General features: G+C 41.2%; 1 protein-coding gene across 5 annotated transcripts in view; it reads right to left on the bottom strand.

Moving 5' to 3' along the window:
- The window catches only part of Slc9c2 (solute carrier family 9 member C2 (putative)), a 60,877-nt gene that overhangs the window by 13,000 nt on the left and 31,103 nt on the right, over window positions 1-16,774 (bottom strand). For all 5 annotated transcript variants that reach the window (XM_076941469.1, XM_076941471.1, XM_076941468.1 and 2 more), the window contains 8 exons: window positions 15,628-15,747; window positions 13,140-13,338; window positions 12,117-12,305; window positions 9,173-9,322; window positions 4,277-4,328; window positions 1,773-1,921; window positions 876-1,001; window positions 258-356 (listed from right to left, as the gene is read on the bottom strand). In XM_076941469.1, coding sequence (XP_076797584.1) covers window positions 258-356; window positions 876-1,001; window positions 1,773-1,921; window positions 4,277-4,328; window positions 9,173-9,322; window positions 12,117-12,305; window positions 13,140-13,338; window positions 15,628-15,747 — 1,084 coding nt within the window. The remainder of the gene's footprint in view (window positions 1-257; window positions 357-875; window positions 1,002-1,772; window positions 1,922-4,276; window positions 4,329-9,172; window positions 9,323-12,116; window positions 12,306-13,139; window positions 13,339-15,627; window positions 15,748-16,774) is intronic.

Genomic DNA, 16,774 nt, shown 5'->3' with positions numbered 1-16,774 from the left:
AACATCTTCAAACCACAGAATTCCTCTGCTTTGTTGTGAAGAGTAAGTAACAACTCTGAGAGCGCTTTGTAAAGCGGGAAGCACGGTCAAGTGTGAAGTGTGACACTCTGTCTCAGCTGTCACACTAAACTCTGCAGAAAGGGTTTCATGTGGGAAAGACTCACAATTCCAAACTTTTCAGCTTCAACACTTACCCTTACGTCACAACTATATATTAAAATACATTAAAAATAATTTTAGAAACCAGTTGTTCTTACACTCGCCATTCCTGAAATAATTAAGAAGATTCCTTGTGGCATTTCACCTTCTCTACAAATGATATCCCCATAGTCAAAGTAGTTGAGTTTGGTTCTTTCCTGAATGAAAAAATAAAATAAAACAGGGGGAGAGAGTTAAACCCTAAAATGTCATAGATCTTTTGTCTAAACAGAAATAAGATTTTTAAAATTAAAAATACTTTTCAAGTCACATAAACATAGGAAATATATTCTTGGCTTGTTAGTTATCCTATTTAGACATAATACATCAACTTTGAGAAATAAAAGTACAAGGAAAGAAGCAAAAACTTTGTAATCAGTACTTGCACAATAAATAATGCTAACACCTTGTAAATGGTTTGGGGATGACTGAGCAAATGAACAAATAAGAAAGTGTTTAGCTCTCTTTAGGGCTTGGGCAGTAAAAGCAACCTCAATTCTTCAGAACACTTTCTTTTTGTTTAAGTTAGGTTTCTGATGTCTTCAAAAACCCCCTCCCCCCAAAAAAAGGCTGAATTTAACTAAATTTCTGTTTTTGATGTGTTTTCATTTAGTCATTGGTTGGAGCAGGAGAAAATGTTTACAACAAGCCTGAGACAGAACAGAAGATATTATTACCTTGAAGAACTCAATGAGAACGTCTTTATTTTCCATCCAGATGATGTTGGGAAGGTATTTGTCAGGGGTGGGAGGTGGGATCGCCATTGGAAAGTTATTCAAGGCTTTGATTTTTGTAAGAAGTACCTAAAAATGAACATTTGAAATTATGATGATTGTCTCGGTGATAGGACATGGACTTGAAGCCAAAACCAAGGAAATCTGAATGAATTTCCATTGTAACTAAGTTTCTCCCCTCATGAGTATTGTATTTTTGTCCCTATTGTCTTCTTCCTGTTTTCACTTATTAACTCGGTTCAAACTTTCCATCTTTATAATTAAAGTATGACATCCTACCCTGTCTTACACACACACACACACACACACACACACACACACACAATTGGCCCCCTCCCTTTACTATGTTACTTACTGTCTCTGTGAATACCTCAGCCAGGGAACTAGGCGGTACAAACTCCACCAGTAGATAAAGAAGCAGAAAAATAAATAAACACATCTACCGAGTCCAGAAAAAAAAAAAAAAAGCCAGAGGAGGATTTCACAGACGAAATCCTGATAAGAACTAAGGAATCAGAAAAACCTTCTAGATCTTTCTTTAAGTCCTTTCTAGAGGCCTGACCACACACCCAGCGAGTCCCTGCTGAGCCCTTTTCATTAAACTGCCAAGCTGACTTCTTCACTGAACTTCACTGCAGCTGGTTTCTGTCCCTTGCAGTCAGGTTGTTCTAACAGCTAGAGCATGCCAGGAAGCACTGGCTTTGAGGGCCACAGGCGTTAAAAATGCTGCAGGGAATCACACATGTAGAACCTGTGGCTACACACGTTCCTCAGCTTTTCTCGTACATCCTGAGGCATCTGAGCTGACAGAACCAAACAAGATGGCAACTGCATTATTACCTTGTTCATCTCAATGCCCTCATGCTTGTCAATGATGCCTCTTGACCAAAGAAAGGTGAGGTTTTTCAGGGCTTTGGCAATCACGTTGCGGATTGTCTGCTTTGTCTTCAGAGCTATGACGACATCACGGCCTTCATGCTCTATGAGTCCTGAGAAAAATCAAACTTGATGAACAACCTATGCCACGATAATAACTAATATTGCATTAAGATATCCAAAGTATTTGTAGAATAGCTGTTTGTTCTAGCTTCACACAGAACCCATGAGACTGGTAGGATGAATTTTAATCCCCATTACATGGATAAGAAAATTAAAAACTAGCTTCCCCTTCAGCTAACCCACTCTGCCTTATCCCCATGGAGTCTCTATGTCTACACCAAAACTCATTTCTCTAGAGTATAGGTTTGATGTCTCTGCCTTTTGTTGGTTGGATGACAAAAAGACTTTCATTTGAAAGACTTAGATGGATGGGTCTTGAGAGGTAAAGTGGAATACTCATTCCCCTTGAATAAACACAAGAAGTCAGGAATTAGACTCACGCTGTCATCTTTACACTGAGCACGATGTCTGATGTATGTATGGAAGGTACTTACACTTTTTGCTTTCACTAAAATGAAATGATCAGTAAAATAAAACGTGGCTATGATCTAGAGAATAGGTCTTAGTACCAGTCTACCAGCAGTAGAGATCTGACTGCCACTTCTTAAATCATATGACCTCAGGCAAGATAACCACATGAAGTACCAGTTTCAAACACGATAATAAAGACCATGGAAGAATAGTATAAGCCACATAAGTAGTGGTTATAAGGATTAAATGAGGATATATATATATATATATATATCACTCTCTAGCTCCTGCTGACATTCTCATTCCATAACCACTCACAGGAGCCATATGGAAACAGACACTCCATTAATCAGGACAAAACTGAGGAAACTTCATAATACTCCATATCATCTAAGACACAGCATCATGCTACACAGGTCCTAGGGCCCTGCACTTTAAGAGCAAAGAAATAAAAACCTTCTGCTTAAGTAAATGGTAACAGTGAGTTTTCAGTTTCCCAAGACAGCACCATAATCTTTGGGTTTATCCTATGTAAGCCCAGACAGCCGTAAGTCCATATGGCATCTTACAAGGTGACTGTGAGTTGAAAGTGGCCTTTATCTCTTTTCTAGTGACTTCCATTTATTAGTGGTCTACCTTAGGCCAGAGCCATGACCCGATGCGCTAATGCCCACTGAAATGGTCATATGAGGAAAGCACACCCGAGATGCTCAGCATAAAATCCTTGAGCTCCTAGTATCTCCCTCAAGTAAAGCAAACTGAATATAGACGCTCAAACAAAAGTAGCGTTTCCTGCAACCCTACACTCTGGGACGGTCTTACCAAAGAAGGAAGGAGTAGAGTGGGGTGGAGTCCCTACTTTCTGGAGTCTGCTGGATAAAAAATGAGGCAGAACAACTTCTTGTCAAAGGTAACAACCTTCATGTGCCCTGTCCTAAAAACTTTGACTCTGGCCTGGTCATCTAAACCCCTGCTTCCAGCCTGACCTTGCTATCTTAACAGGCACCCCTGTGTCGAGCTACACAGCCACACTGCCACAGCCGCCGACGTGATCCCTCCCCCTGCCCCCATGCTCTGCAGGGATATCCTTTGTTTTGCTCAGACACTCCATCAGAATGCCCATTTTGTTTTTGAAGAATCTGCATCTACCCAATACTGCTGTTCCATCTTTGGACCTTACATATGGCCAGTAAATAAGGAATGAATGAGAATGTGAAGCAGAAGACTTCACAGCCTGGAATGCCCTTTGTGAAGCTCCAGGCTGAGTGAGGAGCTTGTGGTGAGAATAAGTCATCCCCAGAGCAACAGAGCCCTGAGGAACATAGGTCAGGGAAAGGCTCACCACTGCAAGACAGGTGTTGCCTCTCAGTGCAGATGTCCCAATTACACCGGAAGACAGGTGCTGCCTCTCAGTGCAGATGTCCCAAAAGAACAAATGCTCACTGCAGAGAGCTGGAGAACTTAAATCATAGAATATGTCCACTCATATAAAGGAGAGAATATCCATGTGTGCTTGGATTCTCCAGATACTTCTATGGATTTAGGGAACTTTTTTCTTCCCAGATCTTTTCCCTCTACAGTGTTTGCCTGTCAGTGTCACATGCTGAAGCTCGAATCCACAGTGACTATATTTAGAGAAGGGGCCTTTACAGAGGTGATGGGCTTAAATGATGTCGTAATCATTGGGCCCCCACCTTGTGAGGATGGCCCTCACTAGAGAAATCGACACTGGACTCCCTCTGTGTGTTCAGGAAAGGTCAGATGGGGGTCACAGTAATAAAGCAGCCATGTATGCCTGGCAAGAAGCCAGTCTTCACCAGAAACCAACCTTGACAGCACCATCATCTAGGATTCTGGCTGTAAGAACCACAAGAAAACAAAACCAAAGAACTATGCAAAAACAAAACAGGAAGCCAAATGCTCTCGCAACTTACCTAGTTCTCTAATAGCCTCTCGTTTGTTTTTTTCTAAAATGTCATATAATTTCTGTAAGAAATTAAGAAATGGTTCTCATTACACCAAGTACAATCCTGGCTTTATTGCCCGATTAAAAGTTAAAGAAGCAGGAATACAGAGAAATTCTCACTTAGTGTGATTTGGGGGAGCATTTGTCTTCGGGGGAGTTCCAGTACAATTCCCCCAGGACTCAAATTGCACTGTGTTGCATGGCTGATATTTTGCATAAGTGCCATGCTTCACTGTGACTACTATTGCTTAGAAAGAAAAAAAAGAAAGAAAGAAAGAAAGAAAGAAAGAAAGAAAGAAAGAAAGAAAGAAAGGAAGGAAGGAAAAGTACTTGGCATCCCACTGTACCACTGAGAATTCTCATGGGCAGACACCAATTTGAAGCTGTGTGGTTCGGAGGAAAGAGCTGTTTGGAGATCTATTCTGCAGAGAGCACAGAAACAAGTGAAATGTTGTGAGCATGCCCTGTAACGAGTTTGTTCTCCCCGAAGGCCACTCCTTAAATAGTCGAAGGAGTAACTCCACATAGAGGCAAACCAATCGTGTGGTTGCTTTTCTTCAGTCACACAACAGATACTGTGGGATGCTCACTGTCCAGGCACTTCCTCATCAAGCTCACTCTGACTTTGAGTCTTTCTTGTGCATATTCTTAACCATGCCAACAACTCTGAGGTAGCACTGACCATTTCCCTGGGTTGTCACATACAGGTACTTGCAAGATAAGTCAGACACTGCATGCCACAGGACTACTTAGAGAAAGCAACTGGTCTGCTGTCTGAAGCTTAAGCAAAACAAATTTGAGGGTCTTCCTTCTTCCGTCTTCCTTCTTCCTTCCTTCCTTCTTCCTTCTTCTTTCTTCCTTCTTCCTTCTTCTTTTTTCCTTCTTCCTTCTTCCTTTTCTTCCTTCTTCCTTCCTTCTTCCTTCTTCCTCCTTCCTCATTCTTCTTTCCTTCTTCCTTCTTCCTTCTTCTTCTTTCCTTCTTCCTTCTTTCTTCTTCCTTTTCTTCCTTCTTCCTTCTTCCTTCTTCCTCCTCCTCCTCCTCCTCCTTCTCTCCTCCTCCTCTTCTTCCTCTTCTTCCTCTTCTTCCTCCTCCTCCTCCTCCTCCTTCTTCTTCTCTGTTTGGGCTTTTTAAATTGCATGTAGTGTGGCCCTAGCTTTGAATATGCTAATGATATGCATTTTATGAAACAGTTCAATATTAATAATTGTCATTGGATGTCTTCTGGCACTAGCAGACTAACAACTAGCCCTTTCTGCATTGTGCTACTTTCATGCAGAACTGGATTTATATTCACACGGAGACTCTGGTCAACAGTCACTCCTCCCTGTTGCTAGGAAGGCAATGTCTGTTACTTCTCTGCAGGTAAACGGCCATGGGCTAGTTTCCAGAAGCACCAAGTCACTTCTAAAGAAGCACCCATCTAATGCATATCTCAGAAAGCCATTCGGGTCCTTACTGAAGTCCTCTGTTTCTAGATTCTTATTTTCTCTAATGTGTAGGGGTGTGTTGTCTGAATGTATGTCTGTACATATGCATGCCTGGTGCCTATGTGGACTGGATGGGAAGGGCACCCAATCCCCTGGAACTGGAGTTACAGACAGTTGTGAGTGGCCATGGAGGTGCTGAAACTTGAACCTGGATCCTCTAAAAGAACAGCCAGTACTCTTAACCACTGGCTCATCTCTCAAGCTCCCTAGAGTCGTGCCCCACCCCCATTTAAAGTGCCATTGAAGGTTTGTTCTGAACCTGCTACTAAGGCACTGCTTCCAGATCCCTCTGTCCTCTCCTAAATGTCTCTAACTGTTCTTAGCTCCCTCCCCAGGTCCTGTTTGTCTTCTTCTAAAGTCTTCTCTCCCATGAACTTCTCCATATTTTCTGATTTATTTGGTTTTGTTTTGGCAGGGCTGTGGTGGAGGGGGAACAGGGTCTTATTGTGTAGCCTTGGCTGGCCTGACACTCACTATATAATCCAGCATGGCCTACAAACACTTCAACCTTCCACTTTGTGGGGAGCCGACAGAAGGCGGCTATCATCCTTGCAGCCATCTTGAGCCATATACCCTGATAAGAGATTTGATTACAATAGCCTACAACAGCTGAGCACACTCTGATAGCATCTTGCTTTAGATACCCAAGATCTTCCCTTGGGTGTGTGAGACTTAAAGCTGTGATTTTAGAGCCAAGACTTAAGGGTGTGGCTTAGAGATCAGATTTAGAAACAAGACCTAAGGGCATGACTTAAAGGTGTGACTTAGAGGCATGGCTTAGAAATGAGACATATAAAAGGCGAGAGTCAGACAGAAGAAATTATTATCAGTACAACTTGGAACTAGGTATTAAGTTAGAGAGTACAACTTACAGTACAACTTGGAGTACAACTTGGAACTAGGAATTAGGTTAGGCAGTACAACTTACAGAACAGCTTGGGGTAGGAATTAGGCATTGAGGAAGAAGACACTTGGACTAGAGAACTCAGAAGAAATTATTATTAAGTAATAGGCATTTGGCACTTGGAGGAAGAACTTGAAAGTAGTATTAGGCACTTGAGACTGGAGACAGGCAACTAGGAATTAGACACTTGTACTTGAGTCTAGGAACTTGGAAGAAGAACTTGGAACTAGGGACTAGGAACTCAAGACTTGGGACTTGAAGAGAAGAAGAGAGACTGAAGAATAAACAGGATTGAATCACACTCGTCTGATCTCCATTCTTCGAATCTGTCCTCACTCTCTCTCTTGCTGAACCCTGACCCGAAGACCGGAGCTGCTTGGGGCAGTAACAAGTTAGTCCCCAAGGCTTTTGGCAGTGCAGGTCCCAACACTGACAGAACGGTCTGAGACATTTTGGCCCCCAAACGTGAGGTAGTGCAGTTCTCAACATTTCTGGCCCCGAAGCGTGGGGCAGCTCAGGCCTCAACACCACTTGTTGAAATTACAATCATGAACCATGACACTGGCTTCTCTATTGTCTTTCTAAACTAGATCAGCCCAGCCTTTCAGTATCTGCTTTAATTTAATTCTCCGTTTGTGATGATAAATCATCAGAATACAATTCTGTTGTATATTGATGTTGATTCCATAAAGATAGGTAACTTTGTAATCTCTTTCCTGGTCACAGGCCTGAGGCCACTAACAGTCACCGCTCACGGTACCACAAGCAGAAGACACAGCCTCCAACCCTCTAGCTACTCACAGAGTCCTTCGGAATTGCTGTATTAGGGATTTAATGCTTAGGATTTAAATTCATCATTGTATCTAAATCAGAAGTTTTATTTGAGCTGAGAAAGTGCCTCTCAACTTTTACATCATTTAGTTTAGACCTTGATTTACACTGAAATCAAGAGGTATTGGGGTAAGAGAGAGAAAAAAAAGAATGCAAGATAAGAAACAAACACAACATGTATGTAATGGGACTTCAAGAAAGCAGAATTCATATAGGAAACAGAGAAACTTTTAAAATAAGAGATTCAAGGGACTATTTATTTTAGAAGAAGTTATTGCTTGGAGAAAGAAGGAATCTCAGTTTTTGAAGATAAGAACATGACTGTCAAAATTATAAATATAAATATAAATACATGTGTGTATATACATATACACATACACATATACATGGCTTAATAGGTCCACCACAAAAGAGTAGAAGGCCCACAACAGAGGACTGGATTGGGAAATCACACCAAAGAGTCCTCATGGCAAAAGGGGAGGGGAAGTTGGAAGTTGTGAGAAAAACTGAAACAAGGACTGTGGTGGTTTGAATATGCTTGGCCCATGGGAAATGGCACTTAATTAAAAGGTGCAGCCTTATTAGAGGAAGTGTGTCACTGTGGGAGTGGGGCTTTGAGGCTCCTCTGCTGGAGCTACGCTCTGTGTGGAAGAGACACTCCTGGCTGCCTGAGGAAGGCAATCCCCTCTTGGGTGCCTGAAGATCAAAATGTAGAACTCTTGACTCCTCCAGCACCATGTCTATCTGCACTGTGCCTTGCTTCCTGCTATGATGATTATGAACTGAACCTCCATAACTGGAGGCCAGCCCCAGTTAGATGTTTTCCTTTGTAGGAGTTGCCTTGATCATGGTATCTCTCCACAGCAGTAAAACCCTAACTAAGACAAAGACTAAACCATATGGATGATAAACAAATCATCCATACATATGTGATTAAAATGACTATGGAAAGCAGGCAGGGCTTAAGCCAGGCAAGGCTTTGGGATGGTCTCTGATGAGGCCTGGAGGAGCAAGCTGAGTCACATAAGGAGTGTTTTACTTGTCAACTCTTCTTGGACCAGTGACTCCTCTTCAACTCATTCGACTTTTGTGCTTACCTCTTCATTAGCAGTGACTCCACAACCATGAACTTCAGCATGAGGCTCTACCAGTGACTGATTCAATTTGGCTTTTTTTTTTTTTTTTTTTTTTTTTTTTTTTTTTTTTGAATTTTCAATTCTCTTTCTGGTGTTTTTTTTTTTTTTTTTTTTTTCCTTTTGTTTGATTTGGTTTGATTGATTTTTTATGGGGTGGGGGATATTTTGTTTTGTTTTGTGTCTTGCCTTGTTTTGTTTGAAATAGAGCACACCCAAATGTATCTCACACACATACAATCATACACACACATACACACACACACACACACACACACACACACACACACACACACACACGGGGGGGGGGAGGGGAAAGAGAGAGAGAGAGTTCAAGCTGTTTCCTGAAGCACCTTGTGTAACAAATACTAGAACCATTTGACTATTGAAATCTGTCTGTTGGTCAAATACATGACAAGCTGATCTTACAATATATAAATACATTTAAGCAAGGCTATTCCCATCCACACCACTACTTCCAAAAAAACGGCCATTGTCTGTTTCTTACCCGATAGATTGATTCACGTCCAGAAATTTGCCTTACCAAAAGCTTGGCATCTTCCTGACTTTTGACATAGCCTTTTGTAATGCTGTACATCAAGCTGAGGCTCTTTTTGATCTGAACGTCTGCCATATTTATTAGTATTGGTACTATAATCTGGAATGGCGGGGCAGGGAAATCATACATTTCATTAAGTACTTTTTCTCTCATGAGGATCTAGTTTACAATGGCTATGTGTATGCACATAAATAGGGGTGAGTGTGGGTGACAGGCTACAAAACAAGAATGGAGACCACAGGAGGAAATAAAAGGCTTCGAGCAAGGCAGGGAGGGCAGCAGCACACGGGACATGAAAATAGAAAGGAGGCTGGTACAGGGGTGGGGTGTGTTACAAGAAGGGGCGGGAAAGAAGAGGGGAAAATAGAATTAATAAAACAAAATCAAATTTTATTTGAAAATCTCATGATGAAGCCTAACTAGTGTATGTTAACTTATTTTTAACAAAAGCAAGCAAGCAAGAAAGAAAGAGTCATCTATAGGCCACCAAAAACACATCCAGGAACTTCCCTGAAATGCAGAGTTTGGGTCCGTCCCAGATCACAGTGTCAGGCACTGTAGAGTGTGATCCAGCAGGGCTTTTGCCTGATTCCACACACATTTGGGTTTGCAATCACACCCTGAAGAAGTTAAAGCTTTATGAATCAGTGACTGTAGCTTTCGGTGGGGTCTCTAGCGTGCCCCTGTCCCTCAGTCTCTCTACACTTCAGTTTCACAAAGCAAAAGTCATGCTGCAGAAACCTGAGTCCCGGCTGTGAAGAACACCCCCCCCCCCCCCGTGCACCTCACAGACCACCTTCCCTCCATTAGGCTGACTAGTCAGTGTGGGGACTTAGGAGAATGAGGTCGCGTATGCCCGTCCTCCAGTCACCAGCTTTGTGACCTTCAGCAGGTTACCCATGGCTCTGAGGACTCCATTTCCTCCTATTCAAAACGAGCGCATTACATAGACCAGAGAATCCAACAGACTCACTGCTCCAAAGCACACTGTCAATCATGCGGCTAGGGAGCTTCGCACAGAGACCAAGCTGAGTCAGAGCACAGCGGTGCTTGGTGAAAGACTCAATATTAAGAGAAGAGAAAGTAACAAGAAAATAGTATCATAATGAAGGAATTAAAGGAACAGAGTAAGATTTTATTAGCTGCCATTTGGGGGTAGAGGAATCTTGTTTAAAGAAAATGTTTTCAAAGCTTTCCTCTGTGATATGTTGACAGCCCACTGAGCTGACCATTGACTCCTAAGGCATCTAAAATAAAGATCTCCAGTATTCTCGCAGTCTTCACTGAAGCAAGCATGTTTTCCCTCAAAGTCACATTGAGCTGAGTCTAGTTTTTTGGGTATCAAACTTAATGTAGAAGTCACATCTACCACACAAGACTATTGTAAGAGCTTACCTGGATATGTTACATAAAGTGCTTTCCCCAGTTCCTGGTAAAGAGGAAACGCTCAATTTAAAAACCCAAATATGTAATAATAATAATAATTTCTTAAATATTCTTTGTTAACATTTTGGTCAGGCAGTTAACATTTTGGTCAGACACAGGGCTGATTGAAAATTGCCGGACACAGTCTTAATAGATTTGTATTGTTTAACAATCTGCCCTAAAGTGAAACATTCTATTCTGGAGGAAGTTCTCTTTAAGATTCAGGAAGTAAGCCACTCACAAGAATCAGAAAGTCCCTGAAATTTACAAGGGTCACAAGGCCTCTTCCCAAAATTATATAATGGTAAGGAGTGATAGGGAAAGGAAACCGACCTCTCTCCTCAGACTCACCCCTATCTCTGTAAGAAACCCTTCACCCATATTCCCCAAAACTCATAGGCTTGTCAAGGTGCACTTGAAATCACTACTTTGGCCTGTCATTGATTTCCAATCTGAAATGTACAATTTTTTTTTACACCTCTCCCAAAAAGTCACACAACAATTTGGCTTACACAAAAATACACTACCAAAGAGCTGGAGAGATGGCTTAGTAGTTAAGAGCACTGGCTGCTCTTGGAGAGGTCCCGAGTACAATCCCAGCAATCACATGGTGGCTCACAACCACCTAATAATGTAATCTGGTGCCCTCTTCTGGCATGCAGGTGTACATGCAGATAGAGCACTCACATTAAATAAATCTTAAAAACAAACAAAACACCGTTAAAACCTTTTCCATCTTTAATTTTTTTTCATAGAGTATTACTTCTAAAATAATGATCTTGCACCGGGAGTGGTGGCTCTAGCCTTTAATCTAGCACTTGGGAGACAGAAGCAGTGGAATCTCTAAGTTCAAAGCCAACCTGGTCTACAGAGCAAGTTCCAGTACAGTCAGGGCTACACAGGGAAATCCTCTCTTGTGCATTTATGTGCACAAGACATCTGCATAAAAACCGATTGTCCAGATAAGTTCTTCTGTGCTGTCTTAGCCTCACTTCTCTTTATGTCTAGTAGTTTGTGTAATGCAGTTACGCCTACGCAAGCTTGCCTACACGAGCCCTTAGCTCAACTCCTAAGGCAAAAACATAGAATCAAAATCATCCCTTCACGTATATTTTACATATACAAACTCTGCAGAGTAATTTTTACGCACACTAAGTATGCATCACTAATAAAGAAAAGGAAAATAAGAACCTAGGCCGACGGAGGAGAGCAAAAAGGATGAGGTGTAGAGCTGGCGGCAGAGAGCCCGGGTCTCCGCTCTTATCTGCTGTGAATGGAAAACCCTCTGTGAAGGCAAGATGTAAGCAACGGCAAAAGAGCATGAGAGGGGAATGAGAGCAGGCAGCTATTCAAAAAACATTTTGGAAGAAGCAACTCCCCCTCTCTCGTGTCTCTCAAAACAGTGAAACTCAGTAAATCGCTTAGCAAACCACGCAGAGAAACAGCATTTCAGCCTAAGAAGCCTTACCTTGAAGATGGGAAGAAACCTAATCATTCTTAAATATCCTATCACCACCGTAAACTGGATGAGAACCAAGCTGTCTGGCCTCAGTTTAACGAAGTACATGCACAATATATCAACGATTCCAATGACTATGATGAAAAAGTCCAAAGTGTTCCAATTCTGAAGAAAATATTTCCTTTTTAAAATTAGTATCTGTTTAAAACAACAAATAGAATTATATTACTCTATCACAGCTATATATTGACATAAAGGAGAGGGAAAGACTTAAAATTGTAAGTCAGCAAGAAATGAGTTATTTCCTAAATCTGTGTGTATGTATGTGTTCACCTGAGTGGGTGTTTGTGTGTACCACGTGTGTGCAGGTGCCCCGGGAGTCCAAAAGAGAGAGTCAGACGCTCTGGATCTGGAGTTACAGTCAGGAGTAATTGTGAGCCATTCATTGTGGATTCTGGGAACTGAACCTGGACCCTCTGCAAGAGTAGTACCCATTCTTAACCACTGAGTCATCCCTCCAGCCCCATGACCTGTATTCTAAAAGCTGAATTTTAAGCTACTTGTCTGGAATTCTCCTGAACTATTTATTTTCCACATTAAAACATTGAACATGATTCAAAAATTTAAAAGCAATAAACAAATTTGCTGTAAGACTATTAATAAAGAAGCATGGTAAACTATGGTCACTGGGCTATCTGGTCTGACATGTGGTTCTCAAGCCAGTTCAACTGTATTTGTTTATACAATGCATTATGGGAATGTTCTGCATTATTTCAGGAAGAATTTAAGGGAAGCATCTATAACTGAAATTTTCAGGGTTTTTTTTTTTTCACCTAATCCTTGAGAGTCTCTCTACTTTCATGAGACTTAGCTGATGTCCAAGGCTCAGACTAAGGGTGTTAACATCCCAGGATCCTATCAGCTGTAATAACAAATAGCTTCTGATAACACGTATAATAAAGTAGCAAAAGTGGATTCAAAAGTATCTGAGCTATTCTTTTTATACAATGTATTTCTACTTTCCACAGTTACCTTCAGTGCTGATTCTAATGTATATAAAAACATAAAATAGTAGTTTATGGATGTCAGTGCCGATACATTTAACTCTCTTGCAACTGGCCACAAATGTATTATCATAGGGAAAATATACATTACTGTTACAACATGTGAGGCATATTCAAATTCTTCTGAAATTATAATGCGGTAGACAAAAATCAGAAATTTATTATTCCTGGAAAAGAAAAAGACCAAATAAAATATCAGAACATTTAAAGTATAACCAGTAAGCAGGGAAGTCCAACATCTGTCTAAAAAATTAAACTAGAAATAATATGAAAAAGATAAATAAAAATAACAAACATACAGCAGGGCATGACAGTATATGCCTTTAGTCCCAGCACTCTGGAGGCAGAGGGGCTCAGATCACTTAGCTCGAGCCCAGCCTGGTCTGTACCGTGGGTTCCGGGACAGCCAGGGCTAGACAGAGAAATCCTGTCTCAAAATAACTGAAACAGTAACAACAGGCATTCTTTACATACAGATTTTAATAGAGGAACACAAGAGGATGACTCCATTAATGTACATAATTAATCAAAAGCAAGAGATGAATTTAGAAGAGAGTGTGTTATTCATCAGCATTATTTAAATTTTTAAAATAGGGAATATATTCAATAATTAGCTTGTTCATCTCTTATAACTTTCTAATCCATTGAAAATAGAACTAAGCAAAAGAGGCTCCCTGATATGAAAGCTATTTTACTTGGCCAACTTGACTGGATTAAGAAACACCTTGTATGTGGAGTCCCTCCTTATGAGTTGTTGCCCAGGTGGCCCCCAGAGGCTTTCAAAACAATACAGGCTATTGCCATTGCTCTTGCTTACCCAGTAGAACTAGGTATTCTAAGTCTTTATCACTGAAGACAACACACACTCTGTATACAGAACACAGAGGAAAGAAGCTGAGCCTGAACTGGAAGCTTCCTCCCTGCTGGCTCACATTGATAGTGGTAGAAGGTGCTGTCTACTCAGGCTGTCAACACAGACACATCAACAACAGTCACAGTCAGCTGTAGACCTTGAGTGTTTCAGTGCTCTTCTGCCTGCCGACATATGCGTTCTGGTTCAATAAGCCCATGAATGTTCTGAGAGAAACAACCACATCTCAATGAGATTTGAGGCACACTCTCCTGGACGGAATATATGCCTGCCATCATAGAGCTGGGCCAAAAGCTCACGGCTGAGGAGTGCACAGTCCTTATAGTGGAAAGGCAGCTGGAGTCTTGTCAAATGGACAGTAAAACTGCCTTCCAAATAGATAAGCGTATACCCACATACTAGCACAGCAAACCTCCATCAGAGGAACATCGTTTACAGTGAGCAACACTCAAAGCAGGGACTCATAACTCATCACAATGATGAGATTAAGGCACTGCTGAGTGCCTGGCCTCAAATAGGACACTTATGTCACCGCCTCTGGGGCCCAGGGAGTATCTTAGAAAAAGGGGTGCAAGGATTGTGGGAACCAAAGGAAAAAGAATGTGGTAGAGAGTTATCTTCAGGTTATGATGTCGCTGTTGCAATTATAAACATACAATAGGTGTGACTGCAGGAGGGATGGAGGGAGAGAGGGAAAAAGAGAGAAAATGACAGACAGTCAGACAGACAGACAGACAAACAGACAGACAGACCAGGCAATCATTTCTGCCTAGGTCTGAGCAAGCAGACTTGTTCTCTCAATGGCACCCCTCCTCTGCAAAAGTGACCTTTGACTCCTTAAACTTTGAGCCAAAATGATCTTCCTTGGGTTGCTTCAAGTCCAGTATCCCCTCACAGCAATGAGAAAAGATACAAACGCTCCTGAAGATATGCCAAGATGTTAGGAGTTTAATACTTACGTCCTCTTTCAATGTATTCAATGGAAGAAAGCAAAAACTATTTCTGGTATGTTCTTCTTTTGACATCTACTATTGGGGAGGGGGGAGTTGGTTTCCTGCTCTAAAAATTATATGTAAGTTCACAGTCTACATAGAAAAGAGAAAAATCTACCCAAGCTAAGCAAAATGTGTATTTTTAATATTTTAGAAAATCAGTGATAGGCATTCTTAAGGTAGTATTAATGTTTCCTTTAGATATTTTTTAATATCTAAAGTTTTATATTAACTTTAATTAATATCTTAACTTTTATATTATTTTTTAAAAGACTATGCTATTCCACAGATGAAGTTACACAGAGATAGATTTAGCCCATCATGGATGTGGCTCACCCTTGCTCAGTCCTCTACCCAGATGAATATTGCAAGCAACATGGTATATAAGCGACCCTAAGATGCTATCAGCTTCTTTAACAAGGGTATCAATGAAGTTACTAAGACAGAATAGAAAAGGCTAACACACTGTTCGGCTAACATTTAGCCTGTAAATATCTGATATAAAATTAGTTTGAAGGGAAGGGCAATCTACCCTAAAATGTAGTAATGATGATATTCTGCATATGCCACTATTAGAGGTTCATAATACTTACCCAGGCACAGTAAAAAGTACCCTTTCTTTATGATATTCCAAGTAAGTTAACATGTTTTTAAACTTTATAAGCCAACTTCTAGCTCTCACGTAAGTTGAAACATCAGAAATACTCATAAATCTAAGAAAAATGCACATACGTATTGTTAAAAATAGTGTCTCTGTTAGGACAATAAAAGGGGGGGAAGATACACAAATGCAAACTCAATGTGAGCTTACTGAATATGCTTACCCAGCCCTTAGCTCCTGCACCTATTCACCTGTCCACCATGGTCATGTTTCCGTGACATTTTTAGCCTGACACTCCTGTGTCCTTGTTCCTAGATCTATCCTGACCTGAGACAGAACCCATTAAAGCCTCTCCAGACTGTCCCCTTTGGAGTTCTGGAATTAAGCTTCTTTTTGTTTCATGTTGCCTAATCCTAAAGACAACTGAATGTCCCAACTTTCCCAAATGCAATCCTTGGCCCAATGATAGGTCTCCCTCAGAGATCACCAGACTGTTCAAATAGTAATGTCCCCCCAGCTGGTATCTCTACCATTGTCTCCCAGGTTTGTCTCAGAGTGTCCATTCACCAGTGCTTGTCAGGATGGTGACCAGATATTAATATGTATCTAAGACACCGAACCTTTCCCACCAGACTGCACTGCATCTAGCAACAGCATCACTTAGGCCAAGTACTCCAGAGCTCACCCCATCCCCAGAGAGCAGTCTATGGACAAGATCCAGGCTTCTTTCCAATAAAGTAAATATGATATAAAAAGCAAAATAATTATGAGCAATCAAAGCTATGTAGGTTCTCATCCATGAATTCCCTTGTCTCTTACTTAAGCCCAAATCATCTCCAAACTTATAAAACTAATGAAGCAGGGAGGCAGGATGGAGAGGGCCATTCAAACAGGACGAGTAGAGGGTAGGGTTACAGACAGAGGTGATAGTTTACCCAGCATGCTCAAGGCCCTGGGTTCAAGGCCCAGCATAAGAAAAGAAAGGGGGGGATAGAGGAATAGACAGAGGAAGGAAGAGAGGAAAGGTGGAAGGAAGAGGGGAAGGAAATGGATCAGGAAAGGGAAGAAGAAAAATTGTTATTGGCTAGATAAATGAATGGGCGGGTGAACAGAAGGCCAAACAGGACACAGACAGCAGA

The sequence above is a fragment of the Arvicanthis niloticus genome, chromosome 10, assembly GCF_011762505.2.
Source record: "Arvicanthis niloticus isolate mArvNil1 chromosome 10, mArvNil1.pat.X, whole genome shotgun sequence".
Lineage (NCBI taxonomy): Eukaryota > Metazoa > Chordata > Mammalia > Rodentia > Muridae > Arvicanthis > Arvicanthis niloticus.
The sequence above is the reverse complement of the archived record's forward strand: the minus strand, read 5'-3'. Positions and strand labels throughout refer to the sequence as shown.